The sequence below is a fragment of the Nannospalax galili genome, unplaced genomic scaffold (genome assembly GCF_000622305.1).
Source record: "Nannospalax galili isolate Female #2095 unplaced genomic scaffold, S.galili_v1.0 scaffold553, whole genome shotgun sequence".
Classification (NCBI taxonomy): Eukaryota; Metazoa; Chordata; class Mammalia; order Rodentia; family Spalacidae; genus Nannospalax; species Nannospalax galili.
The window spans coordinates 1,941,328-1,961,470 of NW_008336313.1; the positions used below are offsets into that span (position 1 = coordinate 1,941,328).

Genomic DNA, 20,143 nt, shown 5'->3' on the forward strand with positions numbered 1-20,143 from the left:
CTTACCTCCCACAAGACACTGGAATTCTGCCACCTCTGATCTGCAGTATATGACTCAAATACTGCAGCTGGTGTGGCCTTTCTAAAATACACACTAAAAATTAAAATGCAGCTTAATTGATGACTGTCTAGAATTATTCATTCAGTAAATATTTACGTGTGCCCATGATGTGCCGAACATGGGCAGGGAACTAAACAGACCAAAACTTGCCTTCATAAAGCTTACATGTGATTAGAGACAGCGCTGTTGAGATACAGCACCTCAGATAGCTTGGAGTGCTGAAGGCATCTGCAGTAGGTTTGTCTGGCTGCCTAGTGATCCCTGCCTGATTAAGCACTGTTCCTTTGAAGGAACGCCTCTTCTGCTCTTCTAGCCGAATGACTCAGGAACTGCTGCCTAGGGGAGACTCATCTGTCCCCTAGAACAGAAGCTAGCCAAAGGGTAGCCAACAGAAAGCCTGTGACCCTGGCCTTGGGGATTTTTACTAAGGAGTGAGCCTATGGCCTTAGTCATGAATCCACGTAAACTATTAAGAGCTGTGAGGGGAAAGGACAGAGGAGTCTAACATCATGCAGCCCAGTGTAAGGCTGTTGAGCACTGGGCAAGGTCCTAGTTTTCCAAGGTGGGGCTTAGGTTTTCCTTTCTATAAAGGGAGAGGGCTGCAATGAAAGGCAGGAAGAGGAGGTTCACATCTGGGCTTTGACAGGCTACCCTTATACACATTTTTTTTTTTTTTTTTTTTTGGCTTTTTGAGACAGGGTCTCCCTGTAGCCCCAGCTGTCCTGGAACTCACTATGTAGACCAGGCTGGCCTTGAACTCACAGAGATCCGCCTGCCTCTGCCTCCCGAGTGCTGGGATTAAAGGTGTGAGCACCACGCCCGGCGTTACCCACATTTTTTTTTAAGACAGGATCTGTTTGTAGACTCAGCTGGCCTGGAACTTGCTACGTAGACCAGGCTGGCCTGCCCTTGTCTCCTGCATGCTGGGTAAAGGCATGCACCACCATGTCCCAGGTACTTTCTTTACTGGCTTCCTGTTGACTGCAGAAGGGCCAGAGGAGAGTCCTTGTCAGTGCACACCTGCTAGATGGTAGTTTTTTTTGTTTTTTTTTTGGTTTTGTTTTGTTTTGAATGCCTTTCTTACTTAGAAAATAAAGGCAATCGGGACCAACTGCCATTAAAACGTTGGAGGTTACTACAAATTCACAATTCTGAAATCCATGAGGCTCTGAAAATCAAATTTTTTGAGTTGCTAAAAAATCTGAAATTTATGTAACTATGAATGCACTTTAATGTGAACCTAAGTTCTTTAGACCATGGGGTCTATTTTAGAAACATGCTCCGAATAGTCTAAAAAAATATATTCCTCTCTTGAATGCATGGCCAGCGGGTTTTGGATAAGCTTACCAGTCTTTCTCCAGTGCTCCTTAGGGACCAGAGAATTTCCTGTGTGACTAGGGTGGTCACAGCCTTGTGTTATCAGTATCATCCTTATCTTACCTAGCACTGGCTCAGGGGTCCAGCATACCACAGATAACACAAATGTCCAGCTCAAAAGACATCTTGAAACATGGCAGAATTTGAATGGAAAAAAGGTGGTATGATATAAAATAGCTGTATTTTGAATAGGATTCTAAATAGAATATGACTATTTCTTGGTTGGAAGAGAAATGAAGTATCAGGCATTACTGAAGACAAGGAAATAAAAGACCAGGCTTTCAGTAGTTTGCTCTGAGACAGGAATATTTGAAAGGCAAATGTTAGTTCTGCTCTCCCCGTGGGCTTCAGAATTTACCCCACAAGCAACATTAGCCTGGACATCAGCTGGCACTGCTCAGCAGCACATAATCAATAGGTTATGTTAAGATGGGGCTGTTGCTCAGTGGCAGGATATATGGCAAGCATGTGGAACGTTCTGGGTTTGATCCCCAGCACTAAAGGGACAAAAAAAAAAAGGTAAATTCAGATGATAAAAATATATGAAGCCAGCAGGTTACCTGAGTGGGTGATCCCCTGAGTGGGTGATCCCCTAAGAGTCTGCATGAGATGGATTTCTATGGTAAAAATTCCAACAAACCAGAATTATGAGACATAAAAACATTTTTAGTGAGAAAATATTAAAAGTTTAGCACACTTTTTCCATGTAATACAATTTTGACAATGCTATTTTTGAAGACCATGAACTGCAGTTGAGCAAATACATTTTTGACTTGGCATGACAGTCAGCTACACAACCCTGAGTACATAGCCAGCATGCACCTAACTGCTGCTTAGGGAAGTCAGCTGTACTGACTGTGACAAAACTAATTTTGCAAAATATGTGATATGAACTTTACTGAAAAGGGGAACTATTTTGAATTACATAGTCCAGGGAAAGAGAAGGTAATACAGTTCTTAGGACTAAAGGCTTCTCTGGGGAGAATAAGAGACATGATATACTCCCCAGCCAGGCACAGTGGCACATTTTTAGTGCCACCACTTGAGACCAGAGAAAGGAATTCAAAGCCAGTTTGGGCTATATGTCAAGACTTTGTCTCAAAATTACAAAAAGAAAGGAAAAACCCCAATCACCCAATGTCTGGTAACAAAGACCAGGAACCACTGAAGAACTACTCAGTGCAGTATGCCTGGGTGTGGAGCCAACAGGATGGTGCCCTCTTGGATTGCAAATGATGTGCATCACCCAATTAGATACTCTGTAATTAAAACCCAGGGAAATGAAAAAAAGAATCATGCATACCACACTATATACACAAACATGTTTAAAAAATATTTTAATGAGCGTATCAGAATGGCAGAAGGAGATGGGAGAGGGGACATATTTTACAGTGCAAAATTATTATGCATAAATTTAAAAACATCTAATTCATAATTTTGAATGTCTATTTAAATATTATTTGAAATACATTTTAAAGCCCAACAGATCTGTGTTGAACTGAATTACAGATTCTGAACCTTACAGAGAAAATACATCATAAAACATTATACATTCCAAATGAAAATGACAGTGCTCTGTTAGGGACTAAATGACTATTAACAAAGGCTTTCCTTTTTCGAAACAGTGTCTCATGTATCCCAGGCTGTCCTCAAACTCACTATGTAGATGAGGATGACCCTGAATTTCTGATTCTCCTGCCTCCTCCTCCCAAGTGCTGGGATTGGAGATATGCACCAGCTGATGTGGTACTGGGGATGGAACCCAGAGTTTCATGCATACTGAGTGCTCTACCAGCTGTGTTACATCCCCGGCCCCTAACAAAGGTGTCTTTTCTCAGTGCGATTTATGGAGTTCAAGAGTTAATGAAATGTAATAAATCTTAAGCAAATTAAAGTCCTATTACTAAAATGTTTCAATAGTGCAATGACTTATCAAGTTATAGTGACTGCATTATGAACAAAGTGTGAAATTACCTGTAGAAACACAAAATATGCGACATATTTATGAAAAGCTGAGCCTTATGTAATAGTGGAATGTTTTTCATTATGCATACTTTAAGAAGAAAAGTAAAATTTACTAATATTTATACACATGGCACATTTGCCAACATGCCTGAGAATTTACTTAAAATGTCCTATAGGAATAGTTTCAAGAACGTCACAAACCTGCATACCAGATGCATCTTTTTAAAAAGGTGAAAACGGCACCTCTAATATTGCAGTTACTAAAAGTGCAGCATCACTCCTCTTCTAAAACATTTCCAAAGACCATCTTTGATGAAGAGCTAAGATGCTCTAGGTTCAATTCTTAAAACTTGATTCAGGAGATGGACTGTAGCTGGATGAGGTGGAAAACCCTCTAATCTCAGCACTCAAGAGGCTGAGGCAGAAAGATGGCAAGTTCTAGGCCAGCCTGGGCTACAGAGTAAGACTCTGTCTTAAAAAGTGGGAAGGACAGGGGGAAAGACCATGATCATCTGCTAAAGCTATGTGACCTACTGCCATTCTAGATAAATTAATGTTTTCAGTAAAACAAACAAAAAAAACCCCTCATGCTTCTCAACACTTCCACCTGAAGTTCTGATTTACTTGTGTATCTGTGTAGAAACACTGAATGTACGAATTGCTGTAAAAGTGGCTTCTAACACTGATTGGGGGGAAAACAAAGTATTCGCTTTGCAAAAGAAGTAGTCTGATCAAATGTTAGTAAAAATACTTTGAAGAATAAGGCCTAGAAGATAATTTCTTAGTGCAAACCTCTACTCAAGCCGCACTAGACAACTGAGCCGTTAAAAGGACCACTGAAGATCTTTTTAAAAGGCATCAGCTGTTGAACTGATGGCTGAGAACAAATTGAAAGAAACATTTGGGATATGCCTCTGTGAAAAAAGAATGGTTAATAATCTTTTATTTAAAAAATTTTGAAACAGATTGGTCTATCAGCTGTAAAAAACTACATTTAAACAAGCGTTTTGCACAAAAATAAAATGGCACCCTACAAGGCTACCGTACATAGATAATCCTATTTAAAAATTACATAGGGCAATGATTATTTTGTATTTGTTTCATTTTGGAAAAACCTGATTGTAACTGGAAAGGTTTGAAACTTCTAAAACCACTATTTTCTCATGAAATCCATACTGCTGCTTGTCAACAGTGACTCCCTGGATGTGCCAATATCAAAACATCATTTGATCGTCCGTTAATTTAATGAAAGAGTGGGAAATCTTATAATGCATATAAAAATAACTGAGCAGAAGTCTCATCAGCACGATACATTTTTAAGCACTGACACAGACAATGAGCCTTATTCTGCTTCAAAAGCAACTTTGAAAATTGCAAAGCTTGTTTTGTTTGCTTTTTGTTACAATCTGAGTATCATGCCGAACTTCAGAATTCCCAAACTATTTGTCCATAAGTAGAAGCTTGGAGAAAAAAAATGTTCATAATCCTTTACCACCTGGATAAGAAACATGACTTAGTTAGTTACACAAACACTTACAAATTGATTAGAAAAACCTTAGCAAAATAAGATGAAAGCTGACAGACTCAGAATCAGTTCCTCTCATAAAAGTTTACCAACTGTACAAGTTAAGAAAATTATACAAGCTTTTGTATTAAGAAAGGACAGCTCAGTCAAGACATATGTACTGTAAAAATCTTTCAAAGGCTACAAAGAATCTGGAAAAATACAGAATGTATTTCTTAAGCCCAGATAAGAATATGGAAAGACATCATTGATGTCAACAATTTTACATATACAAACCTGACTTGGTTTATTTTTAAACTTCTATATATAAAAAAATCATGCTAGCATAACTTTCAGGATTCACAAGGGTTTCCTCAGTGGTGATTGTTTAATTTGTATGGAGATAAAAATGTCTGTGGTAAATACATTTCAAGAAAATCAGAAAAAGTGGTGTTAAGCAGAAACAAAAAACTTGTTTTTCCATTCTTCCTTATCAGACTAAGGAAAAATTACCTCTTCGTGAAATTTTATGTTTAGTGTCTCAAATGAGACGGTACATATAGGTCTTTGGGTCATCCGTATTTACCAAACCTTTTCTTTTTATATCCTTAAAAAGGCCTTTAACAATTTGGAAGTAAAAGAACCTACAAAAGGGAATATGATGCAATCTAATTTCCTACAGTTAGGGCATAATTCATATTTTCAAGTTTTTTTAAACCAAAGGTTTCAAGGAAATGAACTTTCTAAAGGTAACCCATCAACCCTGAAAATTTCAGTCATACCAGAATTTACTGCAAAGAAAGTAAAGTAGGTCTAAGACTTAGTCATTTGTGTTTTCACGATCTTCAAATTTTCCATGTGAGATTGCTTCTTGGAAAAATTCAGAAGAACCTGGACTTTCTTTTCCACTACTGTTTATCCGTCGCCTTTTGGTGGGTCTCTCACTTTTTTCATCAAAGTCATTTTCATTTCTTGCAGTCATATGGGCAAGTTTTGGGTCAGTGGTTAGGGTATCTGCTTCATAACCATTAGTGTCCATATCTGTATGAAGTGGTTTCTTATCTCCGCTTGTTGGTCCATTTACATGTAACCCTTCAACTTTTACTTCTTCTTTATTTAATATTTCACCTGGTCCATTGGATGACACACCTAAGTTGGAAGAATGATAAATGAAACTTAATAAAAAAAGTTATATCCGTAAACTATTGTAAAACAACTACTACAACATAGCTTTTCAGTAAGGAAGCAAAGTATCAAACCTGCACACCTGCACACACACACACACACACACACACACACACGGTTTGAATTCTGGGTCTAGTGCTCACTAGCTGAGACAGTAGGCAAGGTCTTTACACACCACACTTCAGTTTCATTAGATACAATGACGATCAAAACAAGTTTATGTCACAGGGTTGCTGTAAAGATCAACTAAAACGACAAAGAACAAATACGAGAAATTTTGCATGTATTAAGAGCATACTAGATATTATGTAGGAACAAACTGACATTGGTTCCAGCAGTCTAAATAGGCAAAATTAGCAAAGAAGTATTAATAAACGATTGTCAGCGAAATGGCCGACTACTTAAAAAGTACATAAAAACAAAATCAGTGTTATTTATTACAGAAGCTTAAATTCTCTACCACATTTAAGATCAAGGTGCGATGACTTGCATTCTCCTGCTTCCACCACCTCCCGATGCTTGTAACACGGGCACCTGCACCCACTCCTGATCCCATTTCTTCATTCTTAATGTACACTCATTAACTGGCATTGTGCTTCAAAAGGTCTCATGACATGTTTAGCTAGGTAGGTTTAAATTCCCTACCATCATGACAAAAATTAGTGCTGCAATGCCCAAACATACATTTCCAAATGCTCGTGGTAAACAAGAATTCTGGCTGGGCAGTGGCACAGTTGATAATCCCACAGGAGGTGAGGTCTGAAGATGGAGAATCTGAGGCCATTCTGGCCACACAGCAAGCCCTTGTCCCAAAGAACAAAACAGCAGAATCTTCCACAATAAGCAGGAAAAGTAAAATTCTTTTAAGTATTTTATTATTTTTATTTTATGTGTATGTGTGTATTGCCTGGATGTAGGAAAGTGCACCCGTGTCGTGCAATGCCTGCGGAGGACAGAAGAAGCTGTCAGATCCCCCAGAACTGGAGTTACAGACAGTGTTAGCTGCCATGTGGGTGCTGGGAACAAACCCGGGTCTTCTGCAAGAACTGTCAGTGTTCTTAACTGCTGCACTATCTCTCCAGCCCCTTAAGATTTATTTTTATGTGTATGGTTTCCCTGCACATATGTATGTGCACCATGTGTATACTGGTGTCCTTAGAGGCCAGAAGAGGACATCTGTACTCTGAAATTGGAGTTAGACGGGTGTGGACCATGTTGGTGCTCTTAACTGCTGAGCCATCTTTCTAGACCCCAAAGTACAGTTATTCTAATTAAAACAAGTAATAAATGATGTACACTGGCTTTACCCTTTCTCACTTTTCAAGGTTAATATGCAAAGTGAAATACTCGAAATTCCCTTATTAACTACTTCTTTTCTATATTATGAAAGCTTTAAAGTGTTATAAGCTCTCAAGCTATTTCATAAAAAAAAAATTGTGTTTCTGATGCAAAGTGGCTGGAGTTTTGGTCTCAAGTTAAAAGCATTATCCCAATCAGATAAGAAATACTACTGAACACAAATTTCTTAAAAGAAATAGTCACTGCTGGTAGCATGCTTTATTAACTTTGTTTAGTTATGCCATTCAGAATTCTTTGCAGAATTCCAATTACTTCGTATTCTCTGTGTTAGAATATATGTATGCTGACATTGTATTTCATATGCTATTTACATTTTCAGCTATGGAAGTTTAAAGTGAACTTCTTTGTGCTACTGAAAGTGTCCCTCACTATGAAGAACTAGGAATGCTTCTTCAGTTACTTACCATTTTGATTATTACTGCTGACAGTGCCGTCTTCTTTTTCTGACTGGCTGTTACTACTATTTGAGGCAGTTGGGGGAGGGGATGGAGCGCGACTAGAGGCAGCACTTTCACTCTCATCCAAAAGACGGTCCATGTAATCCCTTAAAATTAGGTGAGATAATCAATTATCTTTTTACATTAGAAAACTGAAAATGAAAGGTAGCCGAAGTTAAATTCACATCTCATTGCTACAAATACAACCCGGTTGTCACCTACTTCCACTACAGTGCCTCACTACTGCACTAGGATCTAACCATGTAATCTGGAAGCTTCTTTTGGTTATGTGTTTGTAGGGAGGTGTTAAACAGCAAACTTTAAAGACGCACAATAAATTTAAAACCTTTCAAATGTGCACAAGTGCTCAAAATGGCCCAACTAAAACTGGATTATTAAGTGAGGGGATTAGGGATGATGGCATCAGGAGAACAATTCAACAGAAAAATTAACAAGTCAGTCCCAGGATAATGTGCTCTCAACTACAGACTTTGATCTTAAAAATAAGAAAATTCACTTGAGTTTTAATTTAAAGCTATGAACCATATTTTATGCAATCACTTAATATGGAACTATTAACAGAAAATGTAAGCAGGTCAAATAAGTCTCACAGAAAAATAATAATTTCTGCCCATAGGAATAATAATGTACAGTCTGGTCAATGCCTCTTTCTTTATTTTTATTAATGTATTTTTAAAGACAGGGTCTTGATATGTTGATCTGACTGGTCAGAAACTTATTATGTATTGAAGGCTAGCTTCAAATTCATGGAAATCCTCCTGTTTCAGATTCCTGAATGCTGAGATTAAGGTGTAAGGGACCATACCCAGCTGGTCACTGCCTCTTATTAAAAGAAGTAACACAAGAAAAGAGACTGCGTCTCAGTAAAAATGCTACAGTTCTTTTAGTCTGAAGGAAAGAATGGAAAAGAAGAAAAGCAAGCAAGGAAGTATTAATTCATAACCGAGGGAAAAAAGAAATAGGTTACCCTTATGATTTCTCCAGCTACAGAAAACTTAACCTTAAGAGAAATTAAAATATAAGTACCCTCAAAAAGTTTTCAGTAAGATTATTAGATAAACTAGAATGTTTGATGGTATAACCCTGCCTAACCTACTGCACCAACTGAGCCAGCCAGCCCTCAACACTTCCTTTGGTGATGCGCTCTGAAAAAGAAAAGTGGATGAACCAGGGGTCTCACCCAGCAGAGCAACTGTGTTCTCACTGCTCGTGGCAGTCATCATGTGTAAACACTATTTCTGAAACTAGTTTTTTTAAAAAAGATATTACTATTTTCTTTTATAGAATAGATGGAAAACCACAACTGTTTTCAGATAAACTCTATAGTCTGGATAGATATATCTAGTCCTTTATCACTTTTCTTGAATATTACCACTGAATAATCCAGAAAAATAAGTAAAAGCAGTTATATACTTACGAATTAAATTCATTAAATTATCAATTGCTTTAATAAGCAATGATATATACTCATTTATTCCTCTGTGTGTGTGTGTGTGTGTGTGTGTGTGTGTGTGTGTGTGTTACTCAAGATGAACAAAGGGCTTTCAAACACGTTAGGCAACACTCAAACACTGAGCTACCCCTTAGCTCACAGGTAATTCCAACACTCGAAGGCTGGCAGGATTACTGGGAATATGAGGACAGCCAGAGCTATGTAACAACATCCTGCCGGGGTGGGGGAGATTAAATTGAATGTAATATTATCAACAATATGCTGTTCTGTTCCATTTTTCTTCAAAAACACCTAATGAAATTATACACCTTAAACCTTGCTTTAGTAACACATTTGTTGCCTTAAAATAATGAACAGTGGCTTACAATTTTAAGACAAGGAAACTTTACATGCGCTGTAAAGACATGCCAATTGATAGATTTTAAACCAACATAAACTGCACTTTGAAAGATTACAAAATTCATAATTTTTTAAAGAAAAATCTAGGAAAGCTTAGAAACAACTCACGTTACACCAGGATGAAGATTATATTTCTTTTTTCCAAATCTTGTTTGCTGAGCAAAGAAATCGTAACGCTCAGATTTTTTCCACATGTAGTAAAATGCTACGCACTCACCAACTGATCGTGTTCGGACCTGTAAGAAAAAAATGCTTGTTTTTAATAAGCTTCTTAACAGAGTTGCTTCATGAGAAACATCTAAAGTTTGAAAAAAGGGCTATTCCTTACTATGTGATACATGATATGTATGAAACGCTACACTATGAAATGCAACACGACAGCAACTGCTGAAATCTGTTTTTTCTAAACTTCCGTTAAGGAAAACATTGTATTGATAACTACATTAGACATTTAGCATTCTGTTTAATTCACAGCTACCACCACCATAGTAACTTACAATACAAAAATATTCCTCTACTAAAAATGGGAGTGACAATTAGGCTAAAATGAATGTGCTCAAGTCCTTCTTACTTAGCAGACAACATAGGGAGTCCAGATTTAAAATTCTCTTGCAAATGATTCTCCACACATAGAAATATGAAACTAGACCCAAACCTCAAATCTTGTAGAAAAATCAATTCAAAATAAAGCACAAAGCTTAACACACGACCTGAAACCCTGGAACTGACAGAGATAAACACAGGCAAAACTCCTGAAGGCACAGACAAGGACTTTCTGAAAGGGACGGCAGTAACACTGGAAACAATCCAAAAATTGACCAATGGGATTGCACAAAATCAAACTGCTTCTGCAGAGTACAGGAAACTATCAGCAGAGTGAAGAAACAACCCACAGAACAGGAGAAAATCTTTGCCGTCTATTTATCTGACAGATTAATTACCTACAAAATAAAGAACTTTAAAATGGCCAACAAATACTTGAAAGTATGTTCAACATCTTCAGCTACTAGGGAAATACAAATGAAAACTGCTTTGAGATTCCATCTCACCCCGGTCAGAATGGCTTATCATGAAAAAACAAATGAAAACAAATGCTAGCAGGATGTAGGGAAAGAGGGACACTCACACACTGCTGGTAGGACTGTGAACTGGTAGGAACACTATGGAAAATCAGTATGGAGGTACCTCAAAAACCTGAAAATAAAACTACCATGTTTCCTAGGTATCTACTAAAAGGTTTTAAGTCAGCACACAACAGAGATACCTGCACACCCACGTTCACTGCTGCACTATTCACAACAGCTATGCAATAGCACCACCATGACTGGAGAGGTGGCTCAGTGGTTAAGAACACTGGCTGCTCTTCCAGAGGACCCAGGTTCGACTTCTAGTCCCCACATGGCAGCTAACAACCGTCAGTAACTCCAGTTTCAGGGAATCCAACATCTTCCAGGCCTCCATGAGCGCTGCATGCATGTGGTACACTTACATACATGCAAGCAAAATCATACAAATAAAATAAAAACAATAAAATATTTTAAAGAAATTGCACCAGCTTAGATGTCCACCAACATATAAAAGGATATGAAAATGTATATATACATATTGGGATTTTAGTAAGCTATAGAGAAGAATGAAATCAGAACACTCTCAAAAAAACTGGACTTTAGAGATCATTATGTTCAGCAAAATAAGCCAGACTCGGAAAAACATTGCTTGTTTTCTCTCATATGAAATCCAGACTTAAATTTACATATGTGTACACACACATGCGGTTAAGGGGAGAGTTAAGAGAAGGTAACAGCATATACATGTCATCAAAGCATAGGGGGTTATTTAGGAGGATGAAGAGGATGAACAAGGGGAAAGCTAGTGGTGGTGAGGGAAGGCAAGGGAAAAATTATGATCAGTATGTGTGAAACTCACTCCTTTGTATGCTAACCAAACAGTCAAAAATGAACTGGAATAAAACACTAGCTGAGGTATGATGATAGATGTCTACAACCCCAGTTCTTTGGAGGTAGAGGCAGAAAAATCAGGAGTTCAATCATTCTTAGCTCACAGCTAAGTTTGAGGACAGTCCAGGATATATAAGACTGTCTCAATGAAACAATGAAACAAACCACCTTCAAAAATTAACCCCCGCCCCAAATAATTCAATGAACAAATGGGCTAGTGAATGGAATAAACGGTTCTTAAAGAAATACAAATGGCCAGTTAAAGAAAAAGATTCTCTTATTAGTTCCAAAAGCAATCCAAGTTCATGTACTTTCCAGAAAGTCTAAAAATATGCCACAGGGAAATGAAATCTACCATAATAGTGCTTATGCACTGTTTATTAAGACACTGCTGTGGATTATGGAGCTGGACCAATTTATGTAAGGGTTCCTCTAAATAATGCTGACAAAATCTCCTTTTGTGCTACTTAGCTTAGAGAGTTGGTAGTTAACATATATATTAAAATATTGCTTAAAGGAAAAAGGTATGTGTACTAAATGTTCTGGAAACAAGATAATACTGCTGTAATCCATTAATTTCTGCTCTTATGCAGCTTTGTTTCGGCACTGACTTCATCTGCTGTTGATGACGCCTTCCCTTATCCCTTATTTCCGTTCTTCCCCTCTGCTTGAACTTTACAATTTTCACCCGTTTTGCTCTGAGATGGAAAGCAATCAGGGCTTTAAAAAAGTTCTCGCAAAGCTTTTTTCTCTTTTTTGGTTTGTACAGTCTCATTTTTAGAATGATTTTAAATCAACTGTACTTAAAGCAAAAAATAAAGATATTTTGGGGCATGCTAAGTTACCATTATAAAAACAATCTTCAGTAAAATAGGCCTATCATATCAGAAATTATGGTTAACATCTGAATTTTAATTCTGGTTATATAAAAATAACCTCTTGATGTTTTCACCGTGGCCCCTCAAAGAATTACAGTTCTCCCTTTGTTCATTACAGCAATTAATAGTATGCTAGATGACTTCTATAGTATTAAAAGATCACCATCTCAAATATTTATAAAGAAATCAAGGTCATATTCTTAATACGGCAGATGGTCAAGACTGGATCTCAGTTTCCAGCTACGTAATGAGTTGTTTAAAAAAAGGCAGGGGGGTGTTTTTGCACCTGCCCCTTCAAGAATGGCCTCCACAGGCAATCCAGTATGCATGGTTAGCAGTATTTGCATTCAAGCAGGAACATTAGAAAAATTTAAATATCCTTTCTTTTTTATTAAAAAAATATTTGGAACTGTAGTTATGAAAGGTTGTTTGCCATCACGTGGGTGCTGGGAACTGAACCCCGGGTCCTCTTTAAGAGCAGTCAGTGAGTCATCCCTCTAGCCCTTAAAATGTCCTTTTCAATCAAGCAACAATGGATTTAAAAATAAATTTAGTGACAGGCACAACGAATACAATGTAATCTTCCCCAGAGTGTTACTATATCAGATTTGGACACATCAGGGGTATTACATTATTTTTAAGATTTATTTTATTTTTAAATTTTGTGTGTGTGTGTGTGTGTGTCCATGAAAGCAGATGCCCACATAGGTCAGAAGAGGATGTGGGATTTCCCACAGCTGGAATTACAAGTGGTTGTGAACTACCATGAGGGTGCTAAGACCTGAACTCAAGTCCTCCAGAGGAGGAAGAAGTGCTTTTAACCACCAGTTCAGAAGAGGCATTACATTTTGGACACCAAATGCATTGCCTAAGTCTTTCTAAAAGCACAAACTCACATTTTCTCGTTCATTGTTGATACTTTTGTTTTTAAAGATTAATGTTTATTTATGTGTATTAATTAAAGATTAATGTTATTTAAGATTAATTATTTAAAGATTAGTGTTTATTTATGTGTATACTTGGGTGTCTGTGTGTGAATAAGTAAGGGTGAGTGTAGGTGCTCATGGAGGACAGAGGCATCAGACGCTGGAGTTGGAGTTAGAGGCCGGTGTGAGCCACCTAACAAGAGTGCTAGGAACTGAACTCAGGCCCACTGCAAAGTATGCAGCGAGTGATTCATTACTGATGTTCAGTATTAGTTAACAAAATGCTGCAATATAATTAAGAATGAAGTAGTGAATGCACTACAAAATAGGGAAAATGAGTTCACAACTTGTAAGCATATTCATTCATATTAACTACGTACTGAAGCGAAGCAACCGGATACTAGTCACAGCTAGAAGTATCAAAAGAATAACACACTGAATTAGAGCTTTAGACATAAGCCCTAATACTTTAAACATGGGTCCACACAAGGTACCACACAAAAAAGCTCTCCTCAAGGAAATACGTACGTTCACTGCAGTCATTAAAAATTATATAATGCTCATAGTCTCCTGTATTTGTGCTGAGACTGCCTATCACAATCTCCTCACACAAACAACTAATTTTCCTATTTTATAAAATAATGTAGTTACTATTAAAAATCTTACATGAATTCTGTTGCAAGATTTAAAGCCTTAAGGAAGGGTTTACAAGACAGCTCAGCAGGTAAAGGTGCTTGCCGCCAAGGATGATGACGCGAGTTTGATCCCAGGGTCCCACCTGGTAAGTCAAGAACCAATTCCCACAAGTTGTCTTCTAACCTCCACACGTGTGCCATGGTACTCACACCTCCCTACCTTCATGTGTAATAAAATTTAAAAAAAAATTAAACCCTCAAATCTGAAAGTAATTTTGAAATTCTTTGGAATACCATATCTGATATATAACTATGTAACTGATGTCAACATGGAATGTTAAATGATCATGTCAAGCCTACTTTGTTAGAGTCTTCTAAAAAATACTAAGAATATGATTTAGACTAGGCATGATGGCTCACACCTTTAATCCCAGCACTTGAGAGACAGAGCAGCAGGCAGCAGGAGAATATTCGCAAGGATATTTGTGATGTAAGCCTGGTCCATAGTGCGCTCCAGGTCAGAGAGAAATACTTATTAAGACCCTTTCTCAAAAAAAAAAAAGAAAAGCATATGATTAAAAGGCTCTAAGAACTTATGTGCCTACAATAAATTTGTTATTGCTGCTTTGAGATAGGGTCTCACTGTAGACCCAACTAGCCAGGAACTCCTTATATAGACCAGAGATCCACCTGTCTTTGGTTCTGGAGTACTGGGATTAAAGGTGTGAGCCACTATGCCCAGTTTGTAATAAATATTTTAATTGTGGGTCAGTGAGATGGTTTACCAGGTAAAGCCACTTGCCATGCAAACATGACAACCTGATCTCAATCCCCAGGCCCCATGTAAAGGTGGAAGGCAAGAACTGGCTCCAAAAAGTTGTCCTTTGATCTCCACATACATGCTACAGTGCAGGCTCCGCCCCCCCAACACACAAATAATCTGTGTTGAAAATACTTTAAAAAGATTTTTAAAAGACCCTCCTTAAAATACAGATGATGGAAAACAGCTGTAAGTAAGTGTATTGCATACATAATCTGAGCTGACTAACATAACTGTAAATGAGTTTAACACTTAAATATTCAGTTATTATACACCAAGAACAGTCCCATGGCAAACTGATGTCAGGAAGTCTAGGTATGCTTACTGTAATAATTAGTTGTCAATTAGAGGATTCTAGTATTTATTACAGAAACTTTAATGCTAGAAAACAGTAAATTAGGATACCATGATAATTTAGGTTATTACAAATTTGTTTTTGTAAAAAAGAGAAGATAAATCATTACTTACCTTATTGGCCTGAATCAAATGAAAATCTTTTCCATAGGCCTTCAGCCCTTGTTCAAAATTTCTACACTCTTCCTCTGTCCAAACAGACAATTCCTCTGACAGAAGGGGGAGGGGGAGCAAACTGTTACATATATGACAAAGAAATTGCAAATAAAAATGTAAAATGGGCAAAAATTTAGGGAAACATTTTACTACTGAATGATTTGTTTCCTAATTCTCCAATCTCAACTTGGCTACTTTCTCCTTGTTAGTTTTGGAGACAAGGTCCTGCTATAGTTCCAAGCAGGTTTCAAACTTGTGACCCTTTGGCTGTGTGCCACTACTCATAGCTCCCCTTAGTTCTTTCTAGCCCAACTATGGGCTTTTCAATCCCTTAAATTTGCTGAGTTTTCTTACTTCAGACTCTACAGGGAATGTGCTGCCCAATTTCATCCTCTTTCACCAACATCATCTTTTTACACCCCAGTAAAGATATTTTGTTCTTCAAGTTTTTCCTCGAGGTCTCACCTAGACTAGTCTATGTTCAACTACAATGGTTTGCCTGTGAAGATTTCAACAACAGATTTCAGATCCCTGTTGGAGTTCCTAGGCAACATAAGGGACTGATAGAACTTAAGCCCTAAATTTAGGGTCCTTAGAAATTGGGCCCTAAACTTCTGTCAAGAGACTAGAGGTCAACCACCTCCTACTCATCCCTCTGTATAAACAGTACTTTTGGTGCAGTGGGGGTAGGAGTCAGATTTGGAGCAAAAAAAAAGGAAAAACTCAGGTTTTAATTATAGCTTGTTTTTGAATTACATTTGCCTCGGTCATAATACTTTGGTTCAAAGGACAAAATCTCACAATTTTATTTTTATTCTTTGCATTTATTTATTTGTATATGTGTGCAGGGCACGTGTACATGTGTGGAGACCAGGAGACAACCTTATAGAATCTGTTCTCTCTATCCCTACATGGGTTCTGGGTGTTGAACTCAGGTTGCCAGGCTTACACAGCAAGTATCTTTACCCACACAGCCATCTGACTGGCCCAGTCTCACATCTTAAAAAAATTTTTTAATGTATTATTTGTATTTTATGTGTATGAGTATACTGCCTGCATGCATGATAAAGTGCACCCATGTTCTGCAATGCCCATAGAGGTCAGAAGAGGGCATCAGATCCCTTTGAACTGGGTTACAGATGGTTGTTAGCTGCCGTGTGGGTGCTGGAACCAACCGTGGGTCCTCTGGAAGAGCAGCCAGTGCGCTTAACTGCTGAACCACTGCTCCAGATCCCAGTCTCACATTTTTAAAGATAAAGCAGTATGTGTCATATTACGTAGCTCATAGGGCTATTAAAATGAAATAAATTCTTTATAAATTTGTTTGAAATTATAAGGCATTATGAACTTCATATTTTCACTTAAACACCCTTATTTCCCATAAAAGAACAACCTTATTCCCATTCTCCATAATGCCTTGTGTGACACTTTTGTTCAAATATTTACTGAATTCAGAAGGAAGAGTATTATTCCATTGAAGACATATTTAGGTAAACTGAAGAGCTTAATTTTTCAATTTCTGCCAAATCATGAAAACAAAACTTTTAACATTGATGCTTACCTCGAGCTGCTTTTACATTAAATCTTAATCTTCTCAATGCTTCTTCTGTATCAAAATTGCATTTCACCAATTCATATAAAGCCTAGAAAAGTGAAAGTTTTCCATGTAAGACTCAGACAACAGAGTCCAGTCCAATGCTATTTCTCAACAGTAAATTTTTCTGAATTGTGCACTGGTTTTTATGCTGAGGCCAAATTTAAGTGAATGCAACAAAAAGGACACCAATGAAAAACACCAATTCAATCCTGATATTTAATGGTCTCTAAATATGCACAAAGTAGGACATGTAAATACTCTTAACCTGGTGACTGTGGTACCCCAGGACACAATGCATTAAAAACATGCATAAATGTCATTTTGTAGAAGCTGTAATTCTTTGTAGCCTTCTGAGATTCCTAATATAAGTTAAACAAGTCAAGAAATAAAAAAACAAAAACCATTGATAAGAAGGTTTAAAAAAAATTTGCTATTAGGCTCATGGCATTGTTCTGATCATGTACAGTGACGTTATCCAAGATGGTGCCAACTTGATCCTAGCCAGATTCTTAGCAAGATCTAAAAGGGTTCTCAAAAGTTGTACAAAATAGCAGAAACAGGCAGAATCGAGGTTTTTGTTTATCTGAGCTGAAATCTTATCAATGTGTAAGCACAATGACTGTGAGTCTTACAACCCTAGATTCCCTGCTTTGGTGGCCAGAGCACACACCTACACTTAGAAGTGCCATTTGAGGAAAACCTTAATTAAGAAACTCTACGTTTCTCACTCATGTACCTGTTCATTGTCTTTTATATGAGATCCTTCAGGAATTGCTTCTACACCTTTCTCGTCACCTGTTCTTCTAGATGCATCCTTAAGAAATATAATCACTTTATCTTCTGGTAAATATTCGGGATCCCACAGAAGCTGATCATCATTTTCATATACTACATGAATAAAGCAAAATGTTAATAAGAACTGATAAAAATTGACATAATTCATATAAAAGTATATCACTGAACAAATAACTTACTCTTTTAAAAAAGTATTTCTCTTCCTTCCCTCTTTCTCTGTGTGTGTGCCCATGCGCGCACATACTATGGCACAAATATGGAGGTGTGGTGGGAGTTGGTTCTCTCCAGGTGGGTCCCTGATCATAGTCAGGTCATCAGGCTTGGTGGCAAGCACCTTTATTTAGCCACCTCATAGTCTTAACTCACTCTCCTTTTAAAAACATTTTAAAATTTATTGTTCATTTTTATGTGTGTATCGTGCTTGCACATATGTAAGTGTACCCATGAGTGCAATGCTGATGGAGAACAGAAGAGGGCGCATATCAGATCTGTAACTGGAGTTACAAATGGTTGTTAGCCACCATGTGGGTGCTGGGAACTGAACCTGGGTCCTCTGCAAGGGCAGTCAGTGCTTTTAACCACCGAGCCATTGCTCTACCTCCCCTTAACTCATTCTTCAAACAGATAAAATTAGAGGCAAATGCTGAAAATCAAGAGGTACAGTGTGGCTGTACTATTTCCTTGCCTTAGCTCTTTCTCGGCTAATACTTATAGTCTAAGGGAATCAAGCAATCCACATGAAGCCAAAGGAACACTCCATGCCCCTTCAAACATGGTCTGACTTACCCTGAGCACGTCAGATTTCACAAATGCTTACACTGCAATGCCACCTCCACCACTCACTACCTAGTAGAACATGTTGGGCGCGTTCTTTGCCTCACTTGTGAAAAGAGGATAACTAGAATGCTAGCTATCACATGATGATGGAAAGAGTCAAAGCACTCTAAAACTTTCTGATGCATGTTAGGTTTCAATGGATGCTAGTTATAATTAATATGGTTTTGAAAAGACTTCTAGGACAATGTACATTTAATGCTGACTCTTTTTTTCCAGGCTATAGACAATGAACTTAGGACCTTGTGCAATGCTAAGGAAGCTCTCTAGTACTGAGCTACATCCCCAGCCCTTTTGTTGTTTGTTTTTGATACAGTGTCTTGATACTGTATACCAGGCTAGCTTCAAACTTTTAATCTTCTTGCCTCAGTCTTCCAAGTGCTGGGAGTGTGGGCGTGTGCCACCATACTCGGCTTTCTTAGCTTCTTTATGCTTTCTTATGGTACTTGCAAATGCATCATGATATATAAAACTTATCTTCATACAAACAAAAGTCCTAACTTAAAAAAAGTATTCCAACTTTACCATCATTTCCATTGTAATAAGAGTAAACCCTAAATCTCACCAAAATTTAAAAAGGGAAAAGGAGCATGACCCAAGACAAAGCCTTCTGGGATTCTGAAGAGCACTGGAAACACAAAATCCAGAAGGAACGATATAAAATGAAATTAATGCCCAAAACGTGGCACCGCAGACATCAGGAGATCAAAGTGTTTTCAAGTGTAATTTCAGGAAATTATTAAATCTCTCAGTTTTCTTAGGTGAAAACTGAGAACAGCAACAAGGAAGTGAAGGGTACGAGAACTGGAGCCGTTAGAAAAGGCGCGAGGGTAAACGGAGAGGGAAAGAAAGCACAAAACTGTTCTGAAAAGTCTGGTTATGAGGGTGGAGAGAGGCAGGAGATACTGAGGAAGTGGAGTTAACAAAGTTTGTTAGCCTTTGTTTTTAAACAGGAGACAAATATTTAAATGCCAGCAGGAAGGAAACCACATGATAAAAACTTTAAGGTAAAACGTGTCAAAATTCTTTGTATTGTGAAAATGAATTAAGAAGCTCATTAAGCACCTCCAATGCACTAAGCAGCTTGTCAGTGTTTCACATATTATCACTTTGTCTCTGTCCACATAAATGTACCTTTTTGTTTCTTCAAATATTCTTTTTATGAAGTATAGATCAAAGGACATATGCAGAGTCCTTCTATTCCTTTTTAACCTGCTCATAAAAGACTCCAAAATTGAAACACGACAGACTCTGTTGGTAAGTGTATTTGGACATAGTGCTACTGATTCTGCTCTCTACTCAACCTGTTCTGCAAAGAGAGCCAACTCTATGTTACTTAGGTCCTAAAGCTGTCTCAGGGAAAGAAGTGAAGAGCTGAGTCTCTGAGTCCCCAGTATTCTCCAAACTACATAACCCACTTAAGTGATGAA

At 37.7% G+C, this 20,143-nt stretch overlaps 1 protein-coding gene across 11 annotated transcripts in view; it reads right to left on the reverse strand.

Annotated features, from left to right (window-relative positions):
* Positions 1 to 2,749: 2,749 nt before the first annotated feature.
* Mier1 (MIER1 transcriptional regulator) overlaps positions 2,750 to 20,143 on the reverse strand; it is a 56,130-nt gene continuing 38,736 nt past the window's right edge. For all 11 annotated transcript variants that reach the window (XM_008831029.3, XM_029562498.1, XM_008831027.3 and 8 more), the window contains 6 exons: positions 17,821 to 17,972; positions 17,049 to 17,130; positions 15,446 to 15,540; positions 9,869 to 9,996; positions 7,855 to 7,994; positions 2,750 to 6,055 (listed from right to left, as the gene is read on the reverse strand). In XM_008831029.3, coding sequence (XP_008829251.1) covers positions 5,727 to 6,055; positions 7,855 to 7,994; positions 9,869 to 9,996; positions 15,446 to 15,540; positions 17,049 to 17,130; positions 17,821 to 17,972 — 926 coding nt within the window. In that variant the 3' untranslated portion in view covers positions 2,750 to 5,726. The remainder of the gene's footprint in view (positions 6,056 to 7,854; positions 7,995 to 9,868; positions 9,997 to 15,445; positions 15,541 to 17,048; positions 17,131 to 17,820; positions 17,973 to 20,143) is intronic.